A 24,670-nucleotide genomic window follows, 5' to 3' on the forward strand; every position below is an offset into this window, starting at 1 on the left:
CATGAAGCAAATACAGGTGCATAGGACTAAGTGAAAGAAGGCTGTCAGAAAAGGTCACATACTGTATGGCTTAAACTGTTTGAAAAGGCAAAACTATGGAGATAATCTGGTTTTCAGACATTAATGGGGAGGGAAGGATACATAGGCACCGATCCCAAAGGACTTTTAAGGCAGTGAAAATACCATGTATACGAGACTTCAAGACTCATAATGTCATTATAGATTTGTTCAACCCACAAAATGCACACAAGAGTGAACCCCAATAGAATCTATGGATTTGGGGTCATTACATGTTGATGGCGGTTTATTAATATTCTCCCATTCTGATTAGGAGACACTGATAATAGGAAAGGCTATGTATGGATGGAGGAAGGGAGTGTACAGTAGATCTCTGTACCTTCTGCTCAGTTTTCCTATGAAATAAAAATAATCTTAAAATAGTATCTATTAAGAAGATTTTTAATAGATTTTAAAAGATTTTAAAAGATTCTTAAATCTTTTTAATAGATACTATTAAAATCTACTTCTTGAATATTCTCCAGATTTGTACTTTAACTCATTACTGTTGGTCTTCTATGGTTTTCAGCAGGAAGGTCAGAGTAGCTTGCACTACACACTGACAAATATGGAAGTCTCATCCAAATATTTTCTCACAGGCAGACCTCTCATAGTCTGAGCAGGCTACCTAACACTACCTTTCTTGATATATTCACATGCAACTAAATCCTAGTGTGAAAACATAGACCCCTGAAGCTGGGATCATCCCTGTCCTTCTTAAGAATGATGTAAAATCAAGCGTGATATGTGCTGAGCTAAAGATGCAGAGACTTCTGCATACTTGGAGAGTTGGAGAGCACTTCTGGACCATAAAAAAAAAAAAAAGACTGTGGTAAAGATGTGATTTAAATATATGCATTTAAATAAACAGGCACCAAGCGCTCTTTATTGGCAAAGCCCTGCAATCAACACTGAGATACAAAGTCATGTGTATTTTCTACATCCTTTGGAAGCTTGTATTTCACTAGATCTTAAATCATAGGTAGAAATTTAATCAGGGTAGGAAGTGAATTGGCATTCATTTGGAGGAAGGGACAGATACAGAAAAGAGTTCTTGCGTCAGTTGGCCCAGGTCATCAGATCCCTGAGTGGAATAGTAGGGATGTTGGGACAAAGTTTTGGGGTCAGAGAAGAGAAGGTCTTCAGTGTCAGTCCGAGGAGTTTGGACTTACTTCAATAATCAGTGGGAACCATTCAGTGCTTTTAGCATGGAATGGTGTGCTTAAGGATTTACACAGAGATTAATCAGACAGCAATGTTTCAGATGGAATTGAGAGAGTAAAACATTTGGAGAAGAGCTATTGCAGTGACAGAGAGAGTAGAAACGAAGAAGGGAAAGATAATCATTTTGTATTCATTGACCATTATCTTCAAGAGATCAAAGTATATAATAATAAGTAATCCTGCTGACCTAAACCTGGCTCACTGGCAAAGTGATAAGGTCATAAACCAGCTCAGGAATAAGAGCAGCTTTCTGAACAGTCAGCAAGTCCAAACTGCTCATGTGCAGCTTTGGTTCTGCTACCAGCACAGAGAACTTCAGGCTCTAACATGCTGTAGCCAAAAAGCTTGAGCTTTCTACCAAAAATACTGGTACTTTGATGTTGGCTTGGTTTCTTCTCATCCCACCAAATCAATCAAATTGCATTTTTTTCTATTTTTTTTTAAATCAATGCTCTACAGTAGACAAGATGGGTAGAAGGAAAGAATACAGATCTGTAGGCATCCATGATGTGTATAGCAACCATCATTTACCTTTTTGATGATAAATTATTAATATTGTATTGTTGATACTTACTTTTCTAATTCTAAGTAAATACATGCTTGAAGCCAAAATGTTGGAAATACAAGAATTCATTAAAAAGCAAGTAGTTGCCAAAATAAACAGCACTGGAGAGCTAACCACTGTAACATGATCTTCTAGTAATTTGTCATGATCATTTCCCATTTTTGTTAAGTTCTTTAGAACCATAATATTCGTTGTTTAGATATTCCTTCAATTATGTAAGAATTCCTGTATTGTGAAGATTGAGGACATTTATGATACTTTGCTGCTAGAAATTACATGGTGATCTGGAGGTATTCCTTAGTGGTAGCATGCATAAAGCCCTAGTTTCAGTCCCCAGCATAGACAAAAAAGGAAGGAAGGAAGGAAGAAAAAAAATGAAGGAATGAAACTATATATATATATATATATATATATATATATATATATATATATATATATATATAGGATTTTGTTATACTTCTGGTTAATTTTGATACAAGTTTTTGTTTGTAGCTACAACATGGACTGCAGAAAGGGTAATGCAGTGATATTAATTTTCAAGTGGATAAATAGATCAGATTAATTTCATTAACAACAAATAGAGAAACATGGCTACTCTTCAAAGACCCAAAGCAAAAGCAATTTATAAAAGAGTTGGACAAATAACCATAAAATAATTTCAACAAATAAATAATTTTAAATTAACCTGATGTTCAAATGTTGTAAAATACTCTATAATGCCTTTTAAATGATATCAATTATGAATGTGATTATTCAGAAATAATTATGCACCTATGTATTAGTGACTGGAAAAATCATGCCATTTAGAATAAAAAATTGATATGAATGTGAGTGTAAATTCTTATAAAAATTTAATAGCTCTCTCAAAAGTCTATACCATCACTTATTCTGCAATTTTTAAGGATAGATGGTAACACAATGTGTTAAATAGTACAGTGCACTATTAATTATTAATCTCATGAGTACAGGCAAATAGCTATGATTTGACATAGAAAACATAGGTATGAAATTTTGACATAATAAGGTATATACCTTTGGTAGGAGTTCCTGCAGAATGTCAGAATGTTCCTATCTTTCCAGAATAAACTTTCTCCCTTCTAAGAGTGTGTACTTAAAATGCATGCCTTTCTACTTGTTAAGAAATATCATCAAGTACTATAAGTTTTTTGGAGAAAAGGGTAAAATATAAATAAAACAAAAAACTTTAACCTCAATATTTCAGACCTTTTGTTATATATTTTTAGAGTTGAATTTCCTTGGTTAGATCAGAAATATTTGTATAGATTTCATTACACTTAGAAACTATTTTACCAAATAAGAAAAAGGACAGAGGAGAAAATATTGAGAAACAATTTTTGTTGCACATATAGGATCTTGGCAGCTTTAAAAGTATTGTACTGTTTCCTGTTGTAATGACCATGGGAAAAAGCTCCCTCAACCATAATATAAAATAGCTTAGAAAAACCTTGCAATAATAACCCAGTGCCTCATTAGAAAAGCCTATATTTCCTGCTCCAGTAACCAGCTGATAGAAATAGAGTTCATCTTGTCAACAGGCTTATTTATTTCCTATTCTTCTTCTTCTTTGTTAATCTTCCTTTTATGTTTCCTTAATAATACACGCTGGAAAAGTTCCTGAATGCTTTTCAAATAAAGAGAAGCTCTGAGGAGCATTGACAAATTTCTGTTGTGTCAACACAGAGCCAGGCGTCACCCAGTCTGGAATTCAATGTATAATATCTGAAATAGATAAATGTGGACCCTCCTTTTCTCATTTTTCAGATCAGGAGATATTCAGGTCTACTAATTGGTTTTAATGCTTGTTATTAGAATTTTATTGCCAGTACAATAAAGATGCAATGCATTTCATGTATCATGATGAGTGGCATTAAAAAATAACTAGGGGAGCCTGCTCCAAAAAGGGACAGAAAAGAAAACATCTAGAATTCATCTAGAATTCATGTCGTTAAATGAGTTCTTTGGGCACTTTGGGATTATGGTCAGTGACAGAATGTAGAAGCAATCAAATATGAAATCATGCATGAATTCAAGATCAGCCTATCACCTGCGATTAATCAGTATGTATTTATAAGGCAATTTATTTTTATTATGTACTGTGGTATTAATTTGAAAATGAGGGACACCAGGTATCTTTTAATAATGAATCTTATTAACTTTCTTATTGACCATTGGATTTTAAAATGAAATATCATTTTTAGGTTGTCATTGTAAGATTATATTCTTAAACAATGTCTAAGCATTGACTATAAAAATCTAATAACATGAAAAGATTTCCTTGTCTGATCCAATTCTAGGAACACAGATTTATCCTATGTAATGTTTACAATATAAAATCTTTGTAGTACCTGTGTAACTTTTATATTTAATCTCCTACCTATGAAGAAAGCAGTGAGTTTGCAGTATTTGTTTTGCAAGTAATTTCCATTGCTTATCAATCTAGACGTCCATCATGAAGCAAACTAAATGGAATAATCTGATCAATTTTGATTAACATCTCCACTCAAGTTGAAAAGAAGTTTTTGTTAATAGGCCCTAGATCTCTTTCTTTCAGTAACTTTTAGCCCAAGTTGACAGTAAATCTCTAGTCTCTACTAAACTCTTTGCCATTTGGATCAGATTTTCAGTTCTAGATAACCTTGTGTTTATCTTAAATTGCAGGCCTAAAACTCTAAATTTGGCCTTTTTCTTCTTTTGTCCTTACCCATGTGTCTTAACTCTCACAGAATAAGCCATGCCTCAACTTCTGTGCCAAATATTGAACAGTGCCACGTATATTTCAGAATGTTGGTTGCCAATGACGTTGTTTCCCACTGGGTAAACAATGATCATCGTTAATATCAAAACTTATTCCCCAAAGTTGATGATGATACCTTATTTCACTCCTAATTTACTACATTCCCTAAGGAGCTCCTGTGAATCACTTTAGGAATGTTCAGATTTTGCTTTTATCCCCACCCCACCAGGTTTCACTCTGCCCCATATAGTAGCTGTATATTGTCTGTAACTCTCCTTATATTTAGATAAAAGATACTTTCCTTTCTCCAGTGAATGTCTATCTCTTCCAAATGTTTTGTTTTGTTATTATTAAACAGCATCCAAACTATAGATGGCCTCTCTTTCCCTGACCTCCTTTGAAAACATGGCCAGCTGAAAAACATGGTAGCCACTGTCACCAAGAGGTGCTTTTGTAAAATCAGATACAAAGGGGTTGACCTATTCTTTTCCACTATTTACTCTGCAGAAAACACATAGCTAATATCAAAGAAATGTTACTAACACTTTCTTTTGAAAAGGCTATTTGCAGTAATTCAAAGAAAAGAGAGCTTACAAATGTGGAGAGTAGAGATACAATAGAGACGGCAGGACCAGGTGAAAAGCAGCACTATTGAAATGACAGTGGGTTGGAGCCCCTCTGAGGATGGACGGGGCTTTTGTGTGAAAGTTTGGTGAACTCTTTCTTCTTTATAAATTTGATGTAGACACTAAGGGTTGAAAAATACTAATTTTTTTTCAACTCAAGCCTTGTCCTCCTATGGATTTTATGCTCATTACCTGACCCAGTTGACATTACAGCAATATGAGGTCCTCAGCCTTGATCCTGCCTCTGTGCATTTCACCCGAGTAGCATGATTCCTTCAGCATCTCTTGTTTTGTTCAGGGATTATGACACTCTAGCACATCTTTCCCTGAAATTCCAGCCCGTCATCCCAGGTGAGTATTAGTTAATTAAAGAATAAGAGAAGAGCCAGCAAAGTAACCCATTTACAAAAGAGAGAGAGAGACAGATGAAGTGTGTCTAACATTACCTTTAAATTCCAGGGGAAAATTATAATGATATTAATTTCCTTAAAGCTTAGTCAATTTTAAAGACAAATTAGAAGAAATTTATGCTACTGCCTGAGTTGAATACCAGACAAACAATTCTTTGTTTCTCTCAATAGTCCTAATTTTATAAGGATTTGTGTTTTAAAGATTGATTCCCATTTATTTACTACTTTTCCCTTTTGTGCCCAGAACTTTGGCCATGGGAACTTGTAGAAATTGGTGCTAACCTACCACTCCAGCATCACCTCAAATGATTTGACTTCCCCAAATTATCTCCAGCCACCCTGAGCTTCTCCTGTCCACTGAACAACAGCTTCTCTCTACAGCCTTTCCTCTTGTGGCTCATCTTGTCTGTCTTCATCACGTGACCCCTGCACCAGAGGGAGTTCATTATAGGCTTTAGCCTCCATCTAGACCATGAACTCTTAGATGACCATTTGAACTAGAAGAGTGTATTGAGTGAAAAAATAAACTTCAGGGTTAAAAAAAAAAAAAGACCTACATTTAATTCGGGATTCTAAAAAACAGTTGCCAAGTTACCATAAGTAAATTTCTTAATGCTGGCTCTGAATTTCCTTATCTACAAAATGAAATTTATAACCTCCACCAAAATCAATTAGGACTATGATCACAGAAAAAGAAGACCCAAAACAAATACTTCAGGGGAAAGAAAGTTCATCAGCTCTCCTAACTAAAAATTCTAATGTCTTACTGCTGCAGATATTACTTGATCCAGGGAGCTCAAATGATATGCCTAGATCTTTCAGTTTATCACTACCTTTTAGATTACTACTCTTCTTTTATGAATCTATCCTTAGGTTCTATATATTGTGGCAAGATTAAGCTTTGAGCTACTCCCGATTTACATTCTTGCAAATTCAAGTGTGACAGGAAAGGCAAATGTTCTTTTCCTAATAGTTTTAATAAGTCTTGGTCCCAATTTTGATGGGTTTGAAGTGGATCTTATACCCATTCTTAAATGATCACCATATCTTGGGGAAAGCATGCACTCATTGGCTAATATCTAGGTCAAATGTCCACTGCTAGAGCTAGAATCAACCCTAAACACACACACATGCACAGAGAAAGGAGGTGTCTTTCTGCAAGAGAAATATAATGTCATGCACTATAATATAATAGTAGCCTATTAGCTTTTTATAAAATAAAACAAGGCATTATTTGCAAGGCATTTAGCATAATATTTGGTGATAAGTTTCCAAACCTGAACGTGGCCTTTAGCATATAGTGGGCACTAAGGAAATAAGTGAGTAGAGTGAATAAGTGAAGATAGAACCTGCTAGTGGGATTCTTAGAATAAATAACTTAATTTTTTAATTTCATCTTTATAGTTAATTTATTAATTTCTTGTTGGTAGAGTTTATGAGACTAAGTCACATCTACTGTTTGTAGAGCTTTCTGAATGACTTCTACTTAACCTAATACAATTACACTGCAGTACAAATATAGCAAACATGATTATACCCTATCCAACCTTTCTGCAACAGAAAACTCACCCAACAAATGCATCTGGGCTGCTCATAAGCTCCTAGCACTATGCCAGTACTAGAAAGGCAAAGGATAAGAGGACAAGGCACCATCCTAAAAGAACCAGATTTTTTAGTTTTATATGTAAGGCTTGCAGAACACAATAATAAACAGAACAGCAAAGTACCCGCTTAGACAATAGTAAATGAAACAATTAAAAATGTAAGCAACCTAACAAAATCCAAATCTGTTAATTAAAAAAAGGATGAAAATTAAATGATCATAATTGTCAAGAAGTTACTAAGCAACAGTGAAATCTTGATAGAGAGAGAATTTCAAAAGCCTGACTTCAGAAAGAGTAAAGCGATGGAGCGCCATGCTGGCAGGAGCACTTGAACTGATATCTGAAATGTGAGAAAGCAATATTAGAAACTAGAGAATCCAGGTGTGGTCGTTTATCTAGAATTTGAATCCCACCTCCACTTAGACTTTCTGAATGACTTTGGACAAGTTACTTAACCCTCTCTGAGCCTCATTTCTTATGTATAAAATGAAAATAATAGGAAGCATATTTAAGAACTGAAATGACTGCATGTGATCAGGTCCTTTTCTTCTCTCACATGAACTGGTAACTTTCCCAATTTACTTTCCTCTCTCTCAACCTCTCTAGCTCACCCACAGTGCTACTAGTAGGTTTTTAAATTGCAAATATAGCTGTGTTATTTCCTTTATAATGGCTCCACTTTACTTTTTATTTTACAAATACTGTGATTTGAATCTTGAATGTCCCTCCAAAACCTGTGTGTGTGTACATTTGTGTGTAAGAGAAAGAGAGGGAAAGCGAATGGGTATGATCTATAAGAAAAAACTGATGATACAGGAAAAAGAAAGAATAATTTCATGAGATAAATTCTTGAAAAAAATTTAATGGTTTATACAGCATGAAGGAGGTATTTTCCTTTGATAGAACCGGGATCTTTCTTGCATTGTAGTGTAAAGACAACATAGAGGGGTGCATATAGATTGATACGGTGATTGAAGGGAATGGAGTATCTACATCTCAAGCTTCCTCTTACTCCATGAAATATGAAAGAGGGTGATTGGTTAAGCCTGAACAGAGAAAAGACACTAAGGCAGAGTTGCAGAGAAACGGGATATGAAATACCAGTCTGGCAGAGTAACAAGTTGAGATCATATTGATCTATCTAACTGCAAAAAAATGTAGTCCAATAGTCCAATGAACTATGAAGTGAGGTTATCAACTAAGAGTGGGCAGTTTTTGTTGGAAATCTGAGAAAAGAAGAGAATATATGATGTTTGTTTTGTTTGTTTGTTTAAGAAAGTGGGGAAAAGGTTCTGTGGTTTGGATCTGGAATGTCCTCCAAAGGCTTATGTGTCAAAGGCTTGGTCTTCAAGATGCAGCAGTGTTCAAAGGTGGGGCTTTGGGAAGAGGTCAGACCGTGAGGACTTTGACCTCATGAGTGGATAAATCCACTAATAGAATCATTATGTGATGGCATTGTTGGGAGGTGATAGAAACTGAAGGAGGTGGGTCCTTGTTGGGGGCTCTAGGTTACTAGGGGCATGTGCTGAAACAGGTATATATCACACGTGGCCCCTTCCTTGCTCTCCCTCTGCTTTCTGGATACCATAAGATGAGCAGCTTTCCTCCCCCATGTCCTTCTGTCATAATGTTCTGCCTTGCCTCAGGCCTAAAGCAATGGAGCCAACAACCATGGACCAAACACTCTGAAACCATAAACCAAAATAAATATTTCACTGGGTGCAGTAGTACAAGTATGTAATCCCAGTAACTCATGAGGATGAGGCAGGAGAATCACAATTCAAGGCTAGCATCAGCTACTGAGGCCTTAAGCAATTTGGTGAGACCATGTGTCAAAATTTAAAAATTTAAAATTAAAAGGTCTGGCAATGAATCTTAGTGGTTAAGTACTCCTTGGTTCAATTCCCAGTACCAAAAAATAAAATAAAATAAATATAATTAGGTCTTTATTCTTTTAGGGTTTTTTTTTTCCCCATGTATTTGGTCACAGTGATGACAAGCTGACTAGCACATACGTTAAGTATGGTATGATGGCGTGATTTTAGGGCAGCATTGACTGCCCATTTGGGTTTTGTTCAGTGAACATACAGTGAAAGCTATCAGTCTGGTCACTGTGGTGTGCATTTCCTCCAGGACCCCAAGTTGCTGAGGTGGGAATGTTAGGAAGTGAATATTTAGGCTTAACTGCAATTGACCTTTTTCTGGGTGAAATTCTGAAAGATGAGAACAAGGGAGTGGTAAATTTTTATAAAAGATGATTATGCATAACTCTGGATTCAAAGTCATATAAAGAGAGAGGTGAGGGTATGAGGCAATTATTCATAATGAAAAGTGGAAGGGTCAACAGGTTCAAGGTCTAGCTGGAGAGCAAAGGTGCTGGAAGGGGAATACATGGGTATCTGAGCTCATCAGAGAATGAGCTCAAATGCTTAAAATCGCTATTTTACAACCTAACCAACTCTGGAAATTATATTTTATGCATAGTCTTTCCTGCATATTGCTTATGGCATCTTAAGCTATATTTTTGGAGAACCCCCAAAAACTAACCTGAGAGGAACAAAACCTCATCACAGATGCCATGGATAGTTAACAAAATCACAAGAAAAATAATAAATGATCATTTTAATGTTCAATCAAAGCTCAAGAGTTAACTGTGAGAAACACTGGTTTTCTGGATTCCTGCAAATGTAAATTACATGTTTACCTAAAAGAAATTACAATTTCCTCAAAGGTTACAAGAAGCAAAACTTCTAGGTGGGGGCACATCCAGTGCAAACAGAAGGTTTTCTCTGGTTTCCCTGTATGCCTTTGTTTGTTTTTTCAAACAGCATATTTGTAAAGAGGCCATCCCAAGACTGGATTCCGCAGGGTCAGTCTGAGTTCCTAGTTGTCACAGTAGAAGTAATGACATAAAAGTAATGGGCCCCTTTTCACTTATCTCAATTTTATGTTTCCCATTTTTATTACTGTTCCAAAATTCATGACTTTGACTATTGATAACCAGCAGCATGAATCTACTACTTCAGTTGACAGTATAGATGAAATTATTATTTTTTTCTTTATTATGGCATGAAAGCCACTCGATATAGGTCATTTCTCACTTCCTAAAGTGATCCACAGCCCACAGTGAGAAGCCATAGCTCACCCATTTCTGTTTCCTGAAGAATTCTCTAAGTCTATTTTGAAGAATGGGTAATTGAGGATCAAAGGCTGCCAATATTTCAGAGCAGTACCATTGAAACAGAAATAGTTCAATAAGGGATTGAGGTTAAGGATTCTAGTGAAGAGACATGACAAGAGCTTTGTCTTTCACCCTATATTTCTACAAAAAAAAAAAAATGTGATTTGGTTACTGTTGCAGCCACTTGCTATGAATAATACCTGGAGCAGCATGTGTGGGCCTGGAGCACCGTTGTCAGATGAGTTTGGGTATTCCAGAAGTTTTATTATTTACTTCCTTCTAAGTATGTTACCTGGTTTTAATTATCCAGGGAATAATGATTTTGAAGCAATCCTTCTATAGTAAACTATCTAGGCTTCCCTTATCTGTAGGGGTTAAAATTTTCACATTGAAATTTGATTTTATTTTTAATAAATGTCTTCTTTGAACAATTAATCATGGTATTTCACTAGTTACTAATCAACATTAAGAATGTAAGACAGCTGGCTGTGGTGGCTCACACCTGTAATCCCAGCAACTCTGGAGGCCAAGGCAGGAGGATTGAGAGTTCAAAGCCAGCCTTAGTAGTTTATCGAGGTACTTGGCAAGTCAGCTAGACCCTATCTCTAAATAAAATATTAAAAAGGGCTGGGGATGTGGATCAGTGGCTAAGCACCCCTGGGTTCAATCCTTGGTACCAAAAAAAATGTAGGACAATAATAGATTATAAACACTAAACATGTGTAACAATGCATATGTTGTTTTATAATAAAACCAGCAAGATAAATGAAATAAAAATAAAGATATGGACATAATAATCCCCTTTCTTCCTTGTTTCATGTTTAAATAACTGTCCTGCTTAGTTCTGGTTCAGGCTTGATTATTGCTAGCTCCCTCTGAATTTTCTCACCCAGAGGAAAAACTTTCATGGCCTGGGGTGGTGTTTTTTAGAGTTTGGGAGTGATTCTGTTTAGAAACCCATTGCAGGCAGCTTCAAACCTTGTAAACTCCTCCATCAAGACAGTCCTATCTAGAAAGTAAAAGTTGTTTGTTTTTTTAAGTTTTTATTCCTCCTCAATCTCAATCATAAAAAGTATAAAAATTCCATAGCACTCATAGTATAACTGATTTATGCAAAAATCTCATTTTTCAAAATAAATACATTTTTATTTTTAATTGAAACATGGTAATTATGCATATTGATGAGGGGCAGTATGATATATATATATATATATATATATATATATATATATATATATATATATATAGTGTAATGATCCAGTCAGGGTAATTAATGTATCTATCATCTCAGACATTTGTCATTTCTTTGTCCTAGGAATATTCAAAATTCTCTCTACTAGCTCTTTTGAAGAATTCAATCAATTATTGTCATATTATTCGATCATATTTATCCTACAGTCTGACTATGCTCTAGAACACTTGAAGTTATTCCTTCTACCTAGTTGCACCCCGGTGTGTGTTAACCATCATTTCTCCATGCCCTCTCCCCATTCCCTTCCCAGGCTCTGACAAACACCATTCTATTCTCTCTATGAGATCACCCTTTTAGTTTCCACATATAAATGAAAACATGGTGCTTTCCTTTATCTGCCTTGTTTACTCAACCTAATGCTATGGCCTCCAGGTCCATCTTTGTTGTTTGAAACGACAGCATTCCATTCTTCATGTATATATACCACCTTTTCTCTATACATTAATTCATCAGTGGACACCCATGTTGACTCCATGTCTTGGATACTGTGAATACGGTTGCAATAAACATGGAAGTAAAGATGTCTCTTTGACATACTGATTTCCTTTTCTTTGTATAAGCCACTGGATCACATGGCAATTCTCTTTCTAGTTTTTTGAGAAAACTCCATACTGTTTTCCACTACAGGTGTACTAATTCACGTTCCCAACAGTGTATGAGAGTTTTTCTTTCTCCTCGCCCTTGCTAGCATTTATCACTTTCTTTTTTATAATAGCCATTCTAACTGGGGTGAGATGATATCTCAGAGTTAAAATCCCGTTCTTGTCTATGATTAGAAGGCTGTTTATAAGCAAGTTATTCTTACTTTATTCCTCTGTTCCACCCTCAACCTACATATAATCAGTTTCTTGCAGGATTAGATACCATAATTTGGTGTGTGTGTGTGTGTGTGTGTGTGTGTGTGTGTGTGTGTGTCTTTATGTACTTTCTCAGAACACAGCATCTTGAAGCCCATTTAAGTCCAAATGCACGTGGTCTCTCCAGGTGTGTGCAGTGATTTTTTTCCACTGCAGTCACTGATGACTTATGGGTGGTTAACACTGCCATCCACACAGGCTTGGCTTTGATTTGTATATGCCTATGAATTGTCTCCATGGAGAAAATGTACAGAGGTAGCATTTCACTTTTATGTTTTTCATCAAACAGCCTCCTAGTGACAGAGGAAAAAGTATGAAAGTTGTTAGGGAAAACATTCTCTATTACCAGGAGGTTGTTTCTTCAGAAGTCAGGGCTTGTGTGCACTGTGAAGAGAATACTTAATTGAACCTGTGCTGTAAACTTCCTTTCAAATAATAAGAGTCTGGAAAGCCACCTTTGCCTCAGACAAACAAATGGGCTTCAGGTACCTTCTTATAAGTTGTTTTGTCATAGAACTAAAGGAACTTTGATTCTAAAATCTGTGTGTCCATGTACCAATATGTAACGTGCAGCAGTTGACACCTTTTCAGCCGAAGAAAGAAATGCCAGTTTGTACGGAGGACTGGTGTTTCGTGGATTTTGTGAGGTCAGGACGATCTCACTTTGGGGGTCCCTCACTTCCTGAAATTCTGTCCCTTTAAGTTCAGTCCTTTGAGCTAAGCTTTGTATTTTCAACCTATATTAGTATGACCTGAAACCTGCTCGGTCACATTTTAAGTGATCTTTCATGATGATCCTATTAAAAGAGATTTATTTATCAATCATTTCTCAAAAGCTACTTGTGAGAGAATGAAAGCCCATGCCAAATGCCAGATTTTGCTAGGTGATAGGTAAAATGGAAAACCTACCATTTTACCATTTCTACCCAGAAAAGCAGACCTCGGAAACTCCAAGATGCTACATATAAGAGGGGTTTTGAGTGTCTAAAATGAGGGGTATCAAAAACAAACATTAGGTAGATAACATTGAGACCTGTTTTAGAGTTTTACTTAGGTAAGATGAGAATATTGAAAAATTATTTGGACCTCAGGATCTTAGTCTCCTTTCTCCTCTGATTCTTAGATAGAAGTTTTGATTTGGAATATTAAAGCCTTATGGGTAGATTCTGCTTTTTTCTTTTTCATAGATACATTTTATTGCATTGCCAAAAAAAATGGATAATCATCTACTAAACAAACCCCAATATCAAGGCATACCATTGAGAATATAAAGAAAACACTACAAAAGAGCATTCCCTTCAAAAAATGTCTTCCCACAATATTGTGAGTTTACAGCAGGACATTGAAAGTCAATGGATTTCGACTTGGACTACAGCTTCTTATTTGCCTTGATTTAAAAGCCCAATGTCAGTTGTTTATGGAATATTTAGGTTCCCTATAGGTCTCTGAGGAATCATAGGCTCCTTTACTAACTGCGTACCTGGTTGCTGTAATGGAAGCTCTTCTGTCACTGTATTTCCTTCCTAATAGTACAGGTTTACTCAAGTATTCCTTCCCTCTGGAGGCATTAATTGTGGCCAGTTTTTAAAAGACCCTTGCTTGGTGTGTACATATTTGTTTCTGGTGCCAAATCATGTCACTATTTACTGTTCTTCATCTATATCAGGGAATTTTTCCACCTCTTCTGGTGACTGTTCAGCATATGCCATAACCTTTTTAACCACTAATATAATTTGTAATACCTTTGCCCACCAGCAAAAAGTGAGTTCTTCAGAGTTTCATGTATTTCACTAATTTGCAGCACTTGTATCAGGATAGAGGACCTAAATTTAGTTTTATTTGCTGTTAGCTGTGAAAATTATGGGTCACTGGAGTCTATGATAGTAAATACCCTAAGGATTTACACATAGTTTGTAGCATATCATTAAAATAAATGGTCACTATCCAATGACAAGGACTTCACTGAAACACAAAAATTGAAAGGGATACTATTTCTTCTAATGTAGCAAAATGTTCTAGAAAATATCCTCTTGTTTGAAGTGAAGTGAATCTTCTTTATTTACCAAATAGTTTGCTAAATAACTATTTCAAATCCTCAACAGTTAAATGTATATTTTATGTCTTAGTCCATTCTGGCTACTATAATAAAATAGCATAAACAGTGTGGCTTATAAATAGCAGAAACTTATTTCTCACAAAAATAGAGGCTGGGAAGTCAACATGACAGCATATTGGTGTCTGGTGAAGGCTCACTTCCTTTCAGAGTGCACAACTCCCAGCTTGTCGCAAGCTAGCTCACTGGGACTTCTTTCATAAGGAGACTAAATGTATTCGTGGAGTCTCAATCCTTATGTCCTAATCACCTGCCAAAGGCCCCAACCACCTAAAACATTCACTTTGGGATTTGAGTTTCAGTATAAATTTTGGGAACACAAACATTTAGCACTTTACTGTTAAGCTTAGTAATCTTCTTTATACACACACACACACACACACACATACACACACACACACACACACACACAAATCTATTTCCCTTCAAAGAAAAACTCCATAAAAATTATTTTGTAAAATGCAATGTGCAGTAGAAAAAATTTTGAAGTAAAATCAAGCAACCTTCCTAGCGTTTACTGAGCATCAAGACCATGCCTCTTGCAGGCAATGGAGAAGGGGCATGAGGCAACACAGACAAAGGCATAATTCCCTCAGAGCTGAGTCCCAGAAATGTGATCCAGATTTCACTTCCAATTTAAATATATTTGGTCCTTCCTCTTCTGATTATTTACTATATATTCTTCATCCAATAGGAACAAGTGCTCCATGATTAGAGCATCAATTTGAGTTTTAATGCTGGGAATTAAGGTGATTTATCCTGAAGTCTTCTGCTTCTGAAAGTAGTACAAGTCTGTTTCATGATATAAAAGTGAAATACACTGAACTTTTTATTATTTTACTGAGCATAAATCAGGAAATAGATTCAGTATACATTATCTAAGGTCTGACATTTCAAGCCCCTTAGCCATGTATTTCAGTAAATGTATTTTCATGTTCATTTACTGCTGCATTTTGAATCATTGCCTCTGCCCCATATGACTGTTGATGTCTCTCCCTTCAGCCTGGATGAACCCATTCCTTTCCAAGGGTGAGAGTTTCTATAAAACAATAGAAAACCTTGACCTGACCTCATGAAACACTTGCTTATTGTCACATTGTAGAGAACTCAAAAGAACTGATGGAATGTGTCCAATGGAGTTTTTTTTATTAATTTAAACTTATGTTATTAAATTTATTTTACTTAAATGTTTTTTTTAAGGAAAACACATTTTAGGAGATTTTGCTATCTACTTTGATGTTCTCAAATATTTTATAGATTGATAATTTGTATATACATATATATTTAACATTTTGAGACCTTACATATTTCCAACTTCACAATAACATGAATATGTAAGATCACATAATGTTTGTATTTAACAACTTCACAATGGAGATATGTAACATTGGGATGAATATTTAGAAATACACATTGAAGGTAAATTTTGATAATTTGGGTCACATGAGTTAATTTCAGATGTTGGGCAGTAATATTCAAACTTCCCAGGGTGACCCAAAGAATATTTGTGCCTTCTCCATTCTGCTGTGAGATTTCTCTGAGATAAATGTCGCTCTGTGTGCTGTTCTCTCAGGAGGTCGAGTTGTGTCGTGTTAGCAGTCAGGAGAAGCTCGGTCTGACAGTCTGCTACAGAACAGATGATGAAGAAGACATGGGCATTTATGTCAGCGAGGTAAGAATGCTGTGGAGGGGGGGGGGAGGAAAGGGAGGGATGGAATGAAAGGACTCACAATGAGAAAATCCTTGCAAGGCTTGTATGTGAAGCATTGGCCACGTTCCAATACTGTCACTTTCAATTAGGAAAGTAAATTATGCTGCCCAAGTAATGCAATTATTATCAGCTTGTTTAATGTGGATGCTTTTACCATAGAATCCCAGCAAGGAAAAGTGTGAAAGTAGTAACATTGTCTAAATTTGAATAAATTCTCATAAGAATGCAGGGAGTGGAGCAAAGTTTTTGATCTGCAAACATTTGTCCTTCCATTCCATTGCTTCTTGTATTGTTCTGTTAACAATAGCATTAGCTAATTATTTTAAGTTAATGTTCGAAATAATCACGTCTTTTACTCTAGTGATGAGATGGATAAATTTGAATACCCAAGGAGCACATCTATCAGTTTCTTTCAATCCCATAATCACTTTTAAGAAGTGAGGAACTAAAGGTGAAAACCCTTTGCAATTAATTATTTTGAAAAAGTGTCCAATAAAATTTATTACCATAGATGATTTTTAAAAAACTTCCAAAGATCATTTTATGAGAAATAGCAAAGTATGGAGTTTTTAAAAAAACAAAACAAAACTATATTTACATATGATTGAAATTACACACAGCATGCAAACACACACTTATATAAGTGTGTGTGTGTGTGTGTGTCTGTGTGTGTGTATGTGTAGAAGCTATCTATCTATATTCCTGTAGAAAAATACTCAAGAGTTAGACAAACTAATATACAATTGCTCTTCCATGTTGTTCCAAGTTCTCATGGCTATGGTGCTGAAAATATTACCTAACATGACAGGCTTCAGCTTTCTCAACTAGAAATTCAATGCAACAATCTTTATATTATTGTTTTTGTAGAGCTGTTTAGAATATGAAAGTGATCACATAATTAACAAACTCAGAAAAACTACACATCTTGATAAATGTAGAATGTATTATTTATCATTTTTCCAAAGAATTTGCTGACTGGCTCTTCCGATGGAAAATGCTCCAGAGAATATTTGATCTATATACTTCTTTCAAATGTAAAGCTATGACAATCCCTCTGATTAAATTGAGAAAGTAAAAGAAATCCCTCCTGAACTATCTTTTGTAATAAGCACAGAGGTAGAAAGCTAAGAGTTTGAAATTAGTTTGATTATAGTTTTGAAGACAAAGTTTTAGATTGTGAATAGCTTTTAAATGGGATACAATTGATTGATGATCCCTCACTTCCTTTTGATAAGTCTCTATTTACTATTTAAATGTCAGATTTGAAGCTTCACCTTCCAGGGATGATTAAGAAACCACAGGAACTGAGCATAGGACTTGGAAGGAATGTTGTTCTTACCTCTCCTCTATGTAATTATAGTTGCATGCATTTGATTTATCACTTAAGACTCAGTTGTTAGGTGGCACCCCTAATAAGAAAGTAATATCAAAGATCTGGGTAGGCTGGATCAACCTCAAGCTACATTTGAAATACTTTGCTTGGAAAAAGTTTTGAAGCAACAAGCCAAGTAAATAGTTTGAAATCATCAGAAATCTGCTAGGTGGAATTCCCCCAGTGAACTGTAAGTCATCACTCAAGTTCAGCACATTAAAATGTTGATACACTCTTGCTAGACCTTTAAATATCTATTTATTCTAAAATAGTTTACAGTTAAAATACTTGATCCTGTATGTAAAGTGATACTGAGTAATAAAATGGATAGCTAAGATTTCTTTTTTTCATTTCTTAAGCAAAATAGGTTATAAATCCCTTCATAAATTAATATACTTATGAGACAGAAATCCCTTTAATAAATGTGGACTTATAGTATAACTATCAGCTTTTCTAAGACAGCCAGGGCAGGATTTAAAGACTGACTTAGTAGAAAGAAAATTTCCTGGGTCCAGAGAATCCTAACATTAACATTTCATGTCAGCTGAAGACCATCTGACAACTGAGATTCAGAAATAAATGAATGAATGTGAGGAAAAAAAAGGAAAGAGAAAGAAGGAAGGGATGGATGGAAGGAGGGAGAAAAAAAGTCTTCAAATCAAGTTCTACTCTAATCCACTTCATTTTATTATTGTTAACTCTAAAATAGTCTATTTACATTTTTAGGATTAGTAATTTTTTTTGGTACCTGGAATTGAACTCAGGAATTCATCCCCAGCCCTATTTTATATAATATTTAGACCTTGAATTGCTTAATACCTCACCATTGCTGAGGCTGTCTTTGAATATTAAATCCTCCTGCCTCAGCCTCTGGAGCCCCTGGGATTACAGGTAAGCACCACCATGCCTGGATAGGAGTAGTAATTTTTGATGGATAAAAATACAACATGCACTCTGTCAAAAATCAATAGAGAATTTTGAACCAGGAACTGAAAACTGAATCTGTAAGTTCTTGGGTGGATACTGACTGCCCTTTTAAACATGTATATCCTTTCCATTGCAGGTAGATCCAAATAGCATCGCTGCCAAGGATGGACGGATTCGAGAAGGGGATCGAATTTTGCAAGTATGTGGTGTGGTTATTTCCTTAATTCTCCTACTGTCTACCCAAAAGTTTTTATTATGTTTCCTATAAAACATTAGAGAACAGATTTTGTCTTTGCTTTTGTATATCAACATCTATGAAATAGAAAAGCTACCATTTGGACATTTTTAAAGTAAAGATGGTAGCATTTCTTAAGAGTTATCAGATAATAATTAATGGGTTAATATCAATCTCTGGAGTGGGATTCCTGGACTTCAACTCCTAGGTCCACCATTGGCTTGGCTGGGCACATCACTTAACCTCCTTTCATTTCAAGTCCATTTTCACAGCTTAGAAAGTGGTAACAATTATATAACCTATTATTGTTGTGAAGATCACATATTATGCATGAAAAATGCTGAACCCAGTGTGTGAAAGTGTTTAATAACCATTAGTAGCTATTATTTCTAGCAGCATCAGCAGTAACAATTGCTGCCTTGTCTAGAATAAATTAGGTGAACTTGGATCCAGATGATCCTTTACTATATGAAAGTTTTGACATCTGAAGAAGGTTCAACCACTCACTAATGAGTTGCTGGGGCCAGGAAATACAATTTCTTCTTCATACAGAAATGTGAAAATACAGAAAGTGATTAAATATCAGTTTAATGAGGGAGACAATAAGCAGAACACAGAGAGATTGCAGGGCTGCCAAGAAAGTTCCAGGCAAATCAGGAATAACAAAAGTTTGAGTTTCTGCTCCAAACCTGCCTGTACATATTCCATACCTTCAGAGTCCTCTCCCATAAAGAGTGGATGCAGAAAGACACAGGCTCCCCAGCTCCTGTGTCCCCATAAGAACAGAGATCCTTCTAGGTTGAGCTTCACTGTCAATCACAACTGTAAATGAGAGAGGACAACTATAATAGCAAGTTGAAGGAGTACACACTGTTAAAACACCCAACAGAACTTCTAGTTGGGGTGACACAGTTTCCATTTCTCCTTGCTGTATGTGGACCTCCAAAGGATGTTTCTTTGGAAAAATCTCAGTTTCAAAATTATGATAGTTGCCTCCCAGCATTCTGGGCAACCTCTCCCAGGAAGACATCAGTTTACATAGAGGGTCACAATACAGGGTGACACCGTCATGATGTGGCTGTGCATCTGCAGCCTTTTCTTCTCTTCCTTCTTCAAGGGGACACTCACTGAATCCCACCACTTCTTTATCCCTTTTCCTCTCTGTAGCAGAACTCCCTTTTCATCAAAAAATCTTCTACTAAGATTCCCATTAGTTAAGGATAATGAGTTAATGGTCGCTTGGGGTCCTACTAGTTTGCAGAGAATCGTTTTTAGTTCTGTGAGAATGGTAAGTGGAGACTTGTAGTTAAACAAAATGGAATTGTGTCTGTCTTTGGATTCATCACAGGAAGAAAAAGTGAACCAGGAAACCAAGACATAGTCTTATTTGCCATCATATTTGCATCATCTTTCACAATCCACAGGAAAAATTCAATGAATGAAATGAGCTATTCAGTTGATAAGATAAATAAGACCTATACAGCCTCATTGAGAAATTAAGAGTACCATTTTAGTGTATCATCCAGGCACAAAGCTTTTAAAATGCTTACTCTTTAAATTTGAAAATAATTTAAAATGTACTGTTCGTTGTGTTACCATCTCCAATTAAATATACTAAAAATGATGCTACCTTTTGATGCTCAGGGTCATGCTATACCCAGCAATCATTACACAATGCAATAATGAAATGAAAAGCTCAATGACTGAAACATGTAGGACATTTTGTGCCCTGATATTAAGTGACCCTATTTGGATGTACTGAGTCTACATATTGTCATTTTTCTTACTGATCTCTTGGCTGGCACCAGCTGCCACTTCTTCTCACCATCTAGTCTCCACACCACCTTCTATTATTTTCTCACCTGACTTCTTTGCTAATTTCCAGCTAACCACCCTCATATAGGCCAGATACACAAACACAGTTATTAAAATTAGTCCTGTGGGTGTCATTTTAGAAATAAAATTCACCTTTCCATACATGCATACAATGTTTTGACATTTCTAGAGTCTCAGCTATATTGTGGGTGGATAAATTTCTGAAGAAAAGTCTGCAAGATAATAAAACATTCCTTAATGGAGTTGGTTCATTGAAGAAACAACAGCAGGATTGATAAAGTGTTGTTTGCTGCCTGATTACTTTATATTCTGTGACAAATATGTCACACTTAATGAATAAATACATGTCACATTAAAAAGCCTAGAACTCAATTCTGTCTGTGCACATAGGCAACAATGTCTTAAGGGTGATTGTGGAATTATATTAAGTAAAACTGTGACAAAATTGTACCCATAGACAAATAGCTCCCATATGGCTGATGAGAGATTATGGGATACCATGTAATGAACAATTAATGACTCCTTTCCCAGGGAAATGAGAGTGAGGGAAACAGAGGATTTACTCCTTATCCTTGAGGTTTCCTGGCTGGCTTTTATTTAAATGAATCTCTTTAGAGCAATTGGGATTCTAATTTTCTGTTCACAATGACCTAAGTAGAGCACAGTTTATGGTCCTGCCCTTAGTGTGTAGCTAAGATTTTTTTCCATTTAGCACACCAGGTGCTTGTGAAATGACCTCACACGAAAAACATCACATGTACTCACACTTAGGATAGCTTCATGAGAACCTTGCTGGTTCTCATGAATTTTCCCTCTGCAAGTGCTTGCTGGTTCTGTTTCTGTGCCACTGCCTAGAACTTGTGTCAAATTCATCCACAGTAATTATCCTAGGGAAGTCCTCTTACGAAATTGCACAACCAAAGAAAGTATTTCTGAGCTAGAAAGCAAGAGTTAAATGCTGAAATAAATGATCAGCTTTCCCAAGGAGAAACCACTGCGTTCTGTTTTCTCCTTGGCATGGTAAGTGTGTAACACTCCAGGTAAGCAGCCCCGTCTCATGCTGGCCAGGAAGTGCGACATGTTCCGAAGGATTACTTCCAGACAGATCTCTGCCAGAACTCAACAGTGGAATATGGAGACTTCTAATGAGCCCTTTCTGTGTGCTACACATAAACTTATCCTCAGAATTTCTTCCTACTTTTGAATTTTCTTCCCTATGAATAGCTATTTCCTGTTGGTGTTCTTTAAATATCTGTATCTCTATACTTTGTACTCACCCTTTTCTCTCCATATTAAAATATAAACAGACTTGAAATAAATCTTTCCTTTTCTACTTAAGATTATTGATTTTTCCTAAGAAATTCTGTAGGTAGTTGGGTGCCAAGAATTTCAGTCACCAATCAACTTCTGGGGTACAATAATATAGGAAACAAAAATTGGTACATACAAGCAGAGAAGCTATATCAGACCATTTCTAAGTATTTAGGCTCATTCTCTCTCATATCCATGCAGGAGATTTGGCCTAACGTGATATTTTTGACATATCTCTCCTAAGACAAAAGTAATATCCATCTTGAAACTAATCTTTACATATGATTATGTAAACTGGGATATATGTTATCCACAAATATTTTCCTCATTTATTAAAAAAAAGTTACATATTATCTCCTCTTGGTTCTCTTCCTCTCTCTCTGCTTAAAATTGAGTTCCTTCAGTAAGAGGAGAGACTTGATTAGTTGTAGATCTCCTTCCCTTGCTATGAGGTTCTCTTCACCTTTATGTCAACTGGGGTCTTCTAGACAACTTCCTCACAAGCAATCCTGACTCCATAAGCCATTTTTTTCAGGAGCACGGGAAATTGAAGTTTGGAGGCTCTATGTGGTACCATTCCTAAAATCTTTTCATTTCTTGAGAGGAATCTTCTGAAACACATGACTGTATTTCTTGCCTTAATATCAGTTTGGGCATCAAACTAAATCCTGAGTACAATGGGATCTACCAACCAGTTGGCTAAAATGTTCCTTATTTTCAAAAAGAAAACAGTAAATTACATTTTAATGCCATATTTCTGAGGCAAATTCATTTCATCGTTGGTATGATTCTGACTATAAGTGTTTCTGCAACAACTGATCTGCACCATCCCCTCCCCAAACAAAAACTAGGACTAATTGGCAGAACTGGAGACCAAGCTCTCCAGAGGAGTTTTCAGAGGAGAAAGATGAATACCAACAGGAAAGGGACTGAAAAAAGAAAATCATATTTTTTCCTGATGGCTTAGAGTTAATAAATAGGAGGTAAATATCTTTCTAAATAGAACCATGTTCACTGCTGTGGATTTAATTATTGTTTATGAATATATTTGCTTCGTTTAACAAGAAATAACAGGAAAGAGTCTTGCCTTTACTGAGAATTAAAGTATAAATGGTGATAACTATAACAATTGCATCAATACTAATGTGTACCAACATTGAATACGATTTTTTGTACCAATCACTTATTTAAACCTTCTGTAACAACCCTCTGCACCATTATTATATGCATTTTAAGATAGCAAACATAATAACAACTTTAGGCTGATATGAATGAGGAATATTTAGATTGATGGCAAGTGAAATTCAGATGAAGAATGGGAACATATGTTCATTTTTGAGTGGAGACCAGGGGGAAATGTAGTAAGAATTATATTTCAAACAGAAAAGGTGAAGATAACCTGTGTGAAATCATTCAACTCAACTTAGTTAAAATCAAAATGTGCCCATAGGGGAGAGGAGATGAAATGATTAGGTTCATGTTTGACAAACATATAATTGTATTACAGCTATACTACTAAGAATTACTTTAAAGTGAACATAAGCCCTCCAAGGTAAAAGACAATAAAAATTATAGTCATTATTTTAAAATAAAACTTAGTATAGAATGGAGGAGGTACAGTAGAATCCATGAAGACCCAAATTTATCTTTGAGAAAAAAAAAAACACCTTAGATTCAATACATACATAACTTTTCTGATACATTTATCAGAAAAAAAACCACAACATACCCTTTTCTGTCATTAGTCCCCACTTTGGGATCATGCATCCTGTTTTCTAAGTTGACAGATTTTATTTGTAGTTGAAAAAAATAAACAATGCACATAAACTTGTAAAAGTTGGCTTTCTTGTTTGCATTGTAAGCAAGAAACGAAGGTAGTATTTGCATTTGTCAGAGAAGATGTAACATGTGGGTTGGATTGTGGGCTTTTTAAACATATGATAAGAGGCTAGGAATAAAGATCATAATTGTGGGGGCTGGGATTGTGGCACCGTGGGAGAGTGCTTGACTGGCACTTCTGAGGCAGAGGGTTTGATCCTTAGCAACACATAAAAATAAATAAATTTATTTATTTTTTAAAAAGACCATAATTGTGGTCTAAAGTTGAGATTTCTTGCTTCCTAATCATTGTGTCTATCCTCCTTTCATCAGCCAGCATCCCTGAGTCTCACAGGGGGAAACCACAGTAGTCTACTTAATGTTTTACACAACAATCCTTAGTAAAGGATGTTAATTATGGAAAAAATGGTTAGTGCAGCCATATTTTCCATATGTCTCTTATTGAAATAATTTAATACTTGCCTTAGGTAAAATATATGAAAATTTCTTTTCATATATTTTGATTATATATTATATATGAAAATGTTTATTATCTGTCTTAAAATTCAACATTTAAGATTTTAATTTTTAAATACTAAAACAAAAACTAAAAGCTAAATACATTTGATCCTGAAAGTCTAGTTTAAAATACAAACTTTAGATGTTTCATTTACTCTATCTTTAGAACTTATAAAAAGTAAAAAAGCAGATTTCAAATGCCATAGGAGTCTTTTCTGTGTAGCTTATAGTTTACTGAAGATTGGTTTCTTTCCCTCATTTTTATTAACAAGTCAAATTTATTCTATGTTAATTTTT

The 24,670-nt window shown here is 35.5% G+C and overlaps 1 protein-coding gene across 2 annotated transcripts in view; it reads left to right on the forward strand.

Moving 5' to 3' along the window:
* The window catches only part of PDZRN4 (PDZ domain containing ring finger 4), a 358,432-nt gene that overhangs the window by 319,586 nt on the left and 14,176 nt on the right, over window positions 1-24,670 (forward strand). For both annotated transcript variants that reach the window (XM_081311909.1, XM_081311910.1), the window contains 2 exons: window positions 16,218-16,316; window positions 18,791-18,853. In XM_081311909.1, coding sequence (XP_081168035.1) covers window positions 16,218-16,316; window positions 18,791-18,853 — 162 coding nt within the window. The remainder of the gene's footprint in view (window positions 1-16,217; window positions 16,317-18,790; window positions 18,854-24,670) is intronic.

Source organism: Spermophilus citellus, assembly GCF_964194105.1.
Source record: "Spermophilus citellus genome assembly, chromosome: 10".
Taxonomy (NCBI): domain Eukaryota; kingdom Metazoa; phylum Chordata; class Mammalia; order Rodentia; family Sciuridae; genus Spermophilus; species Spermophilus citellus.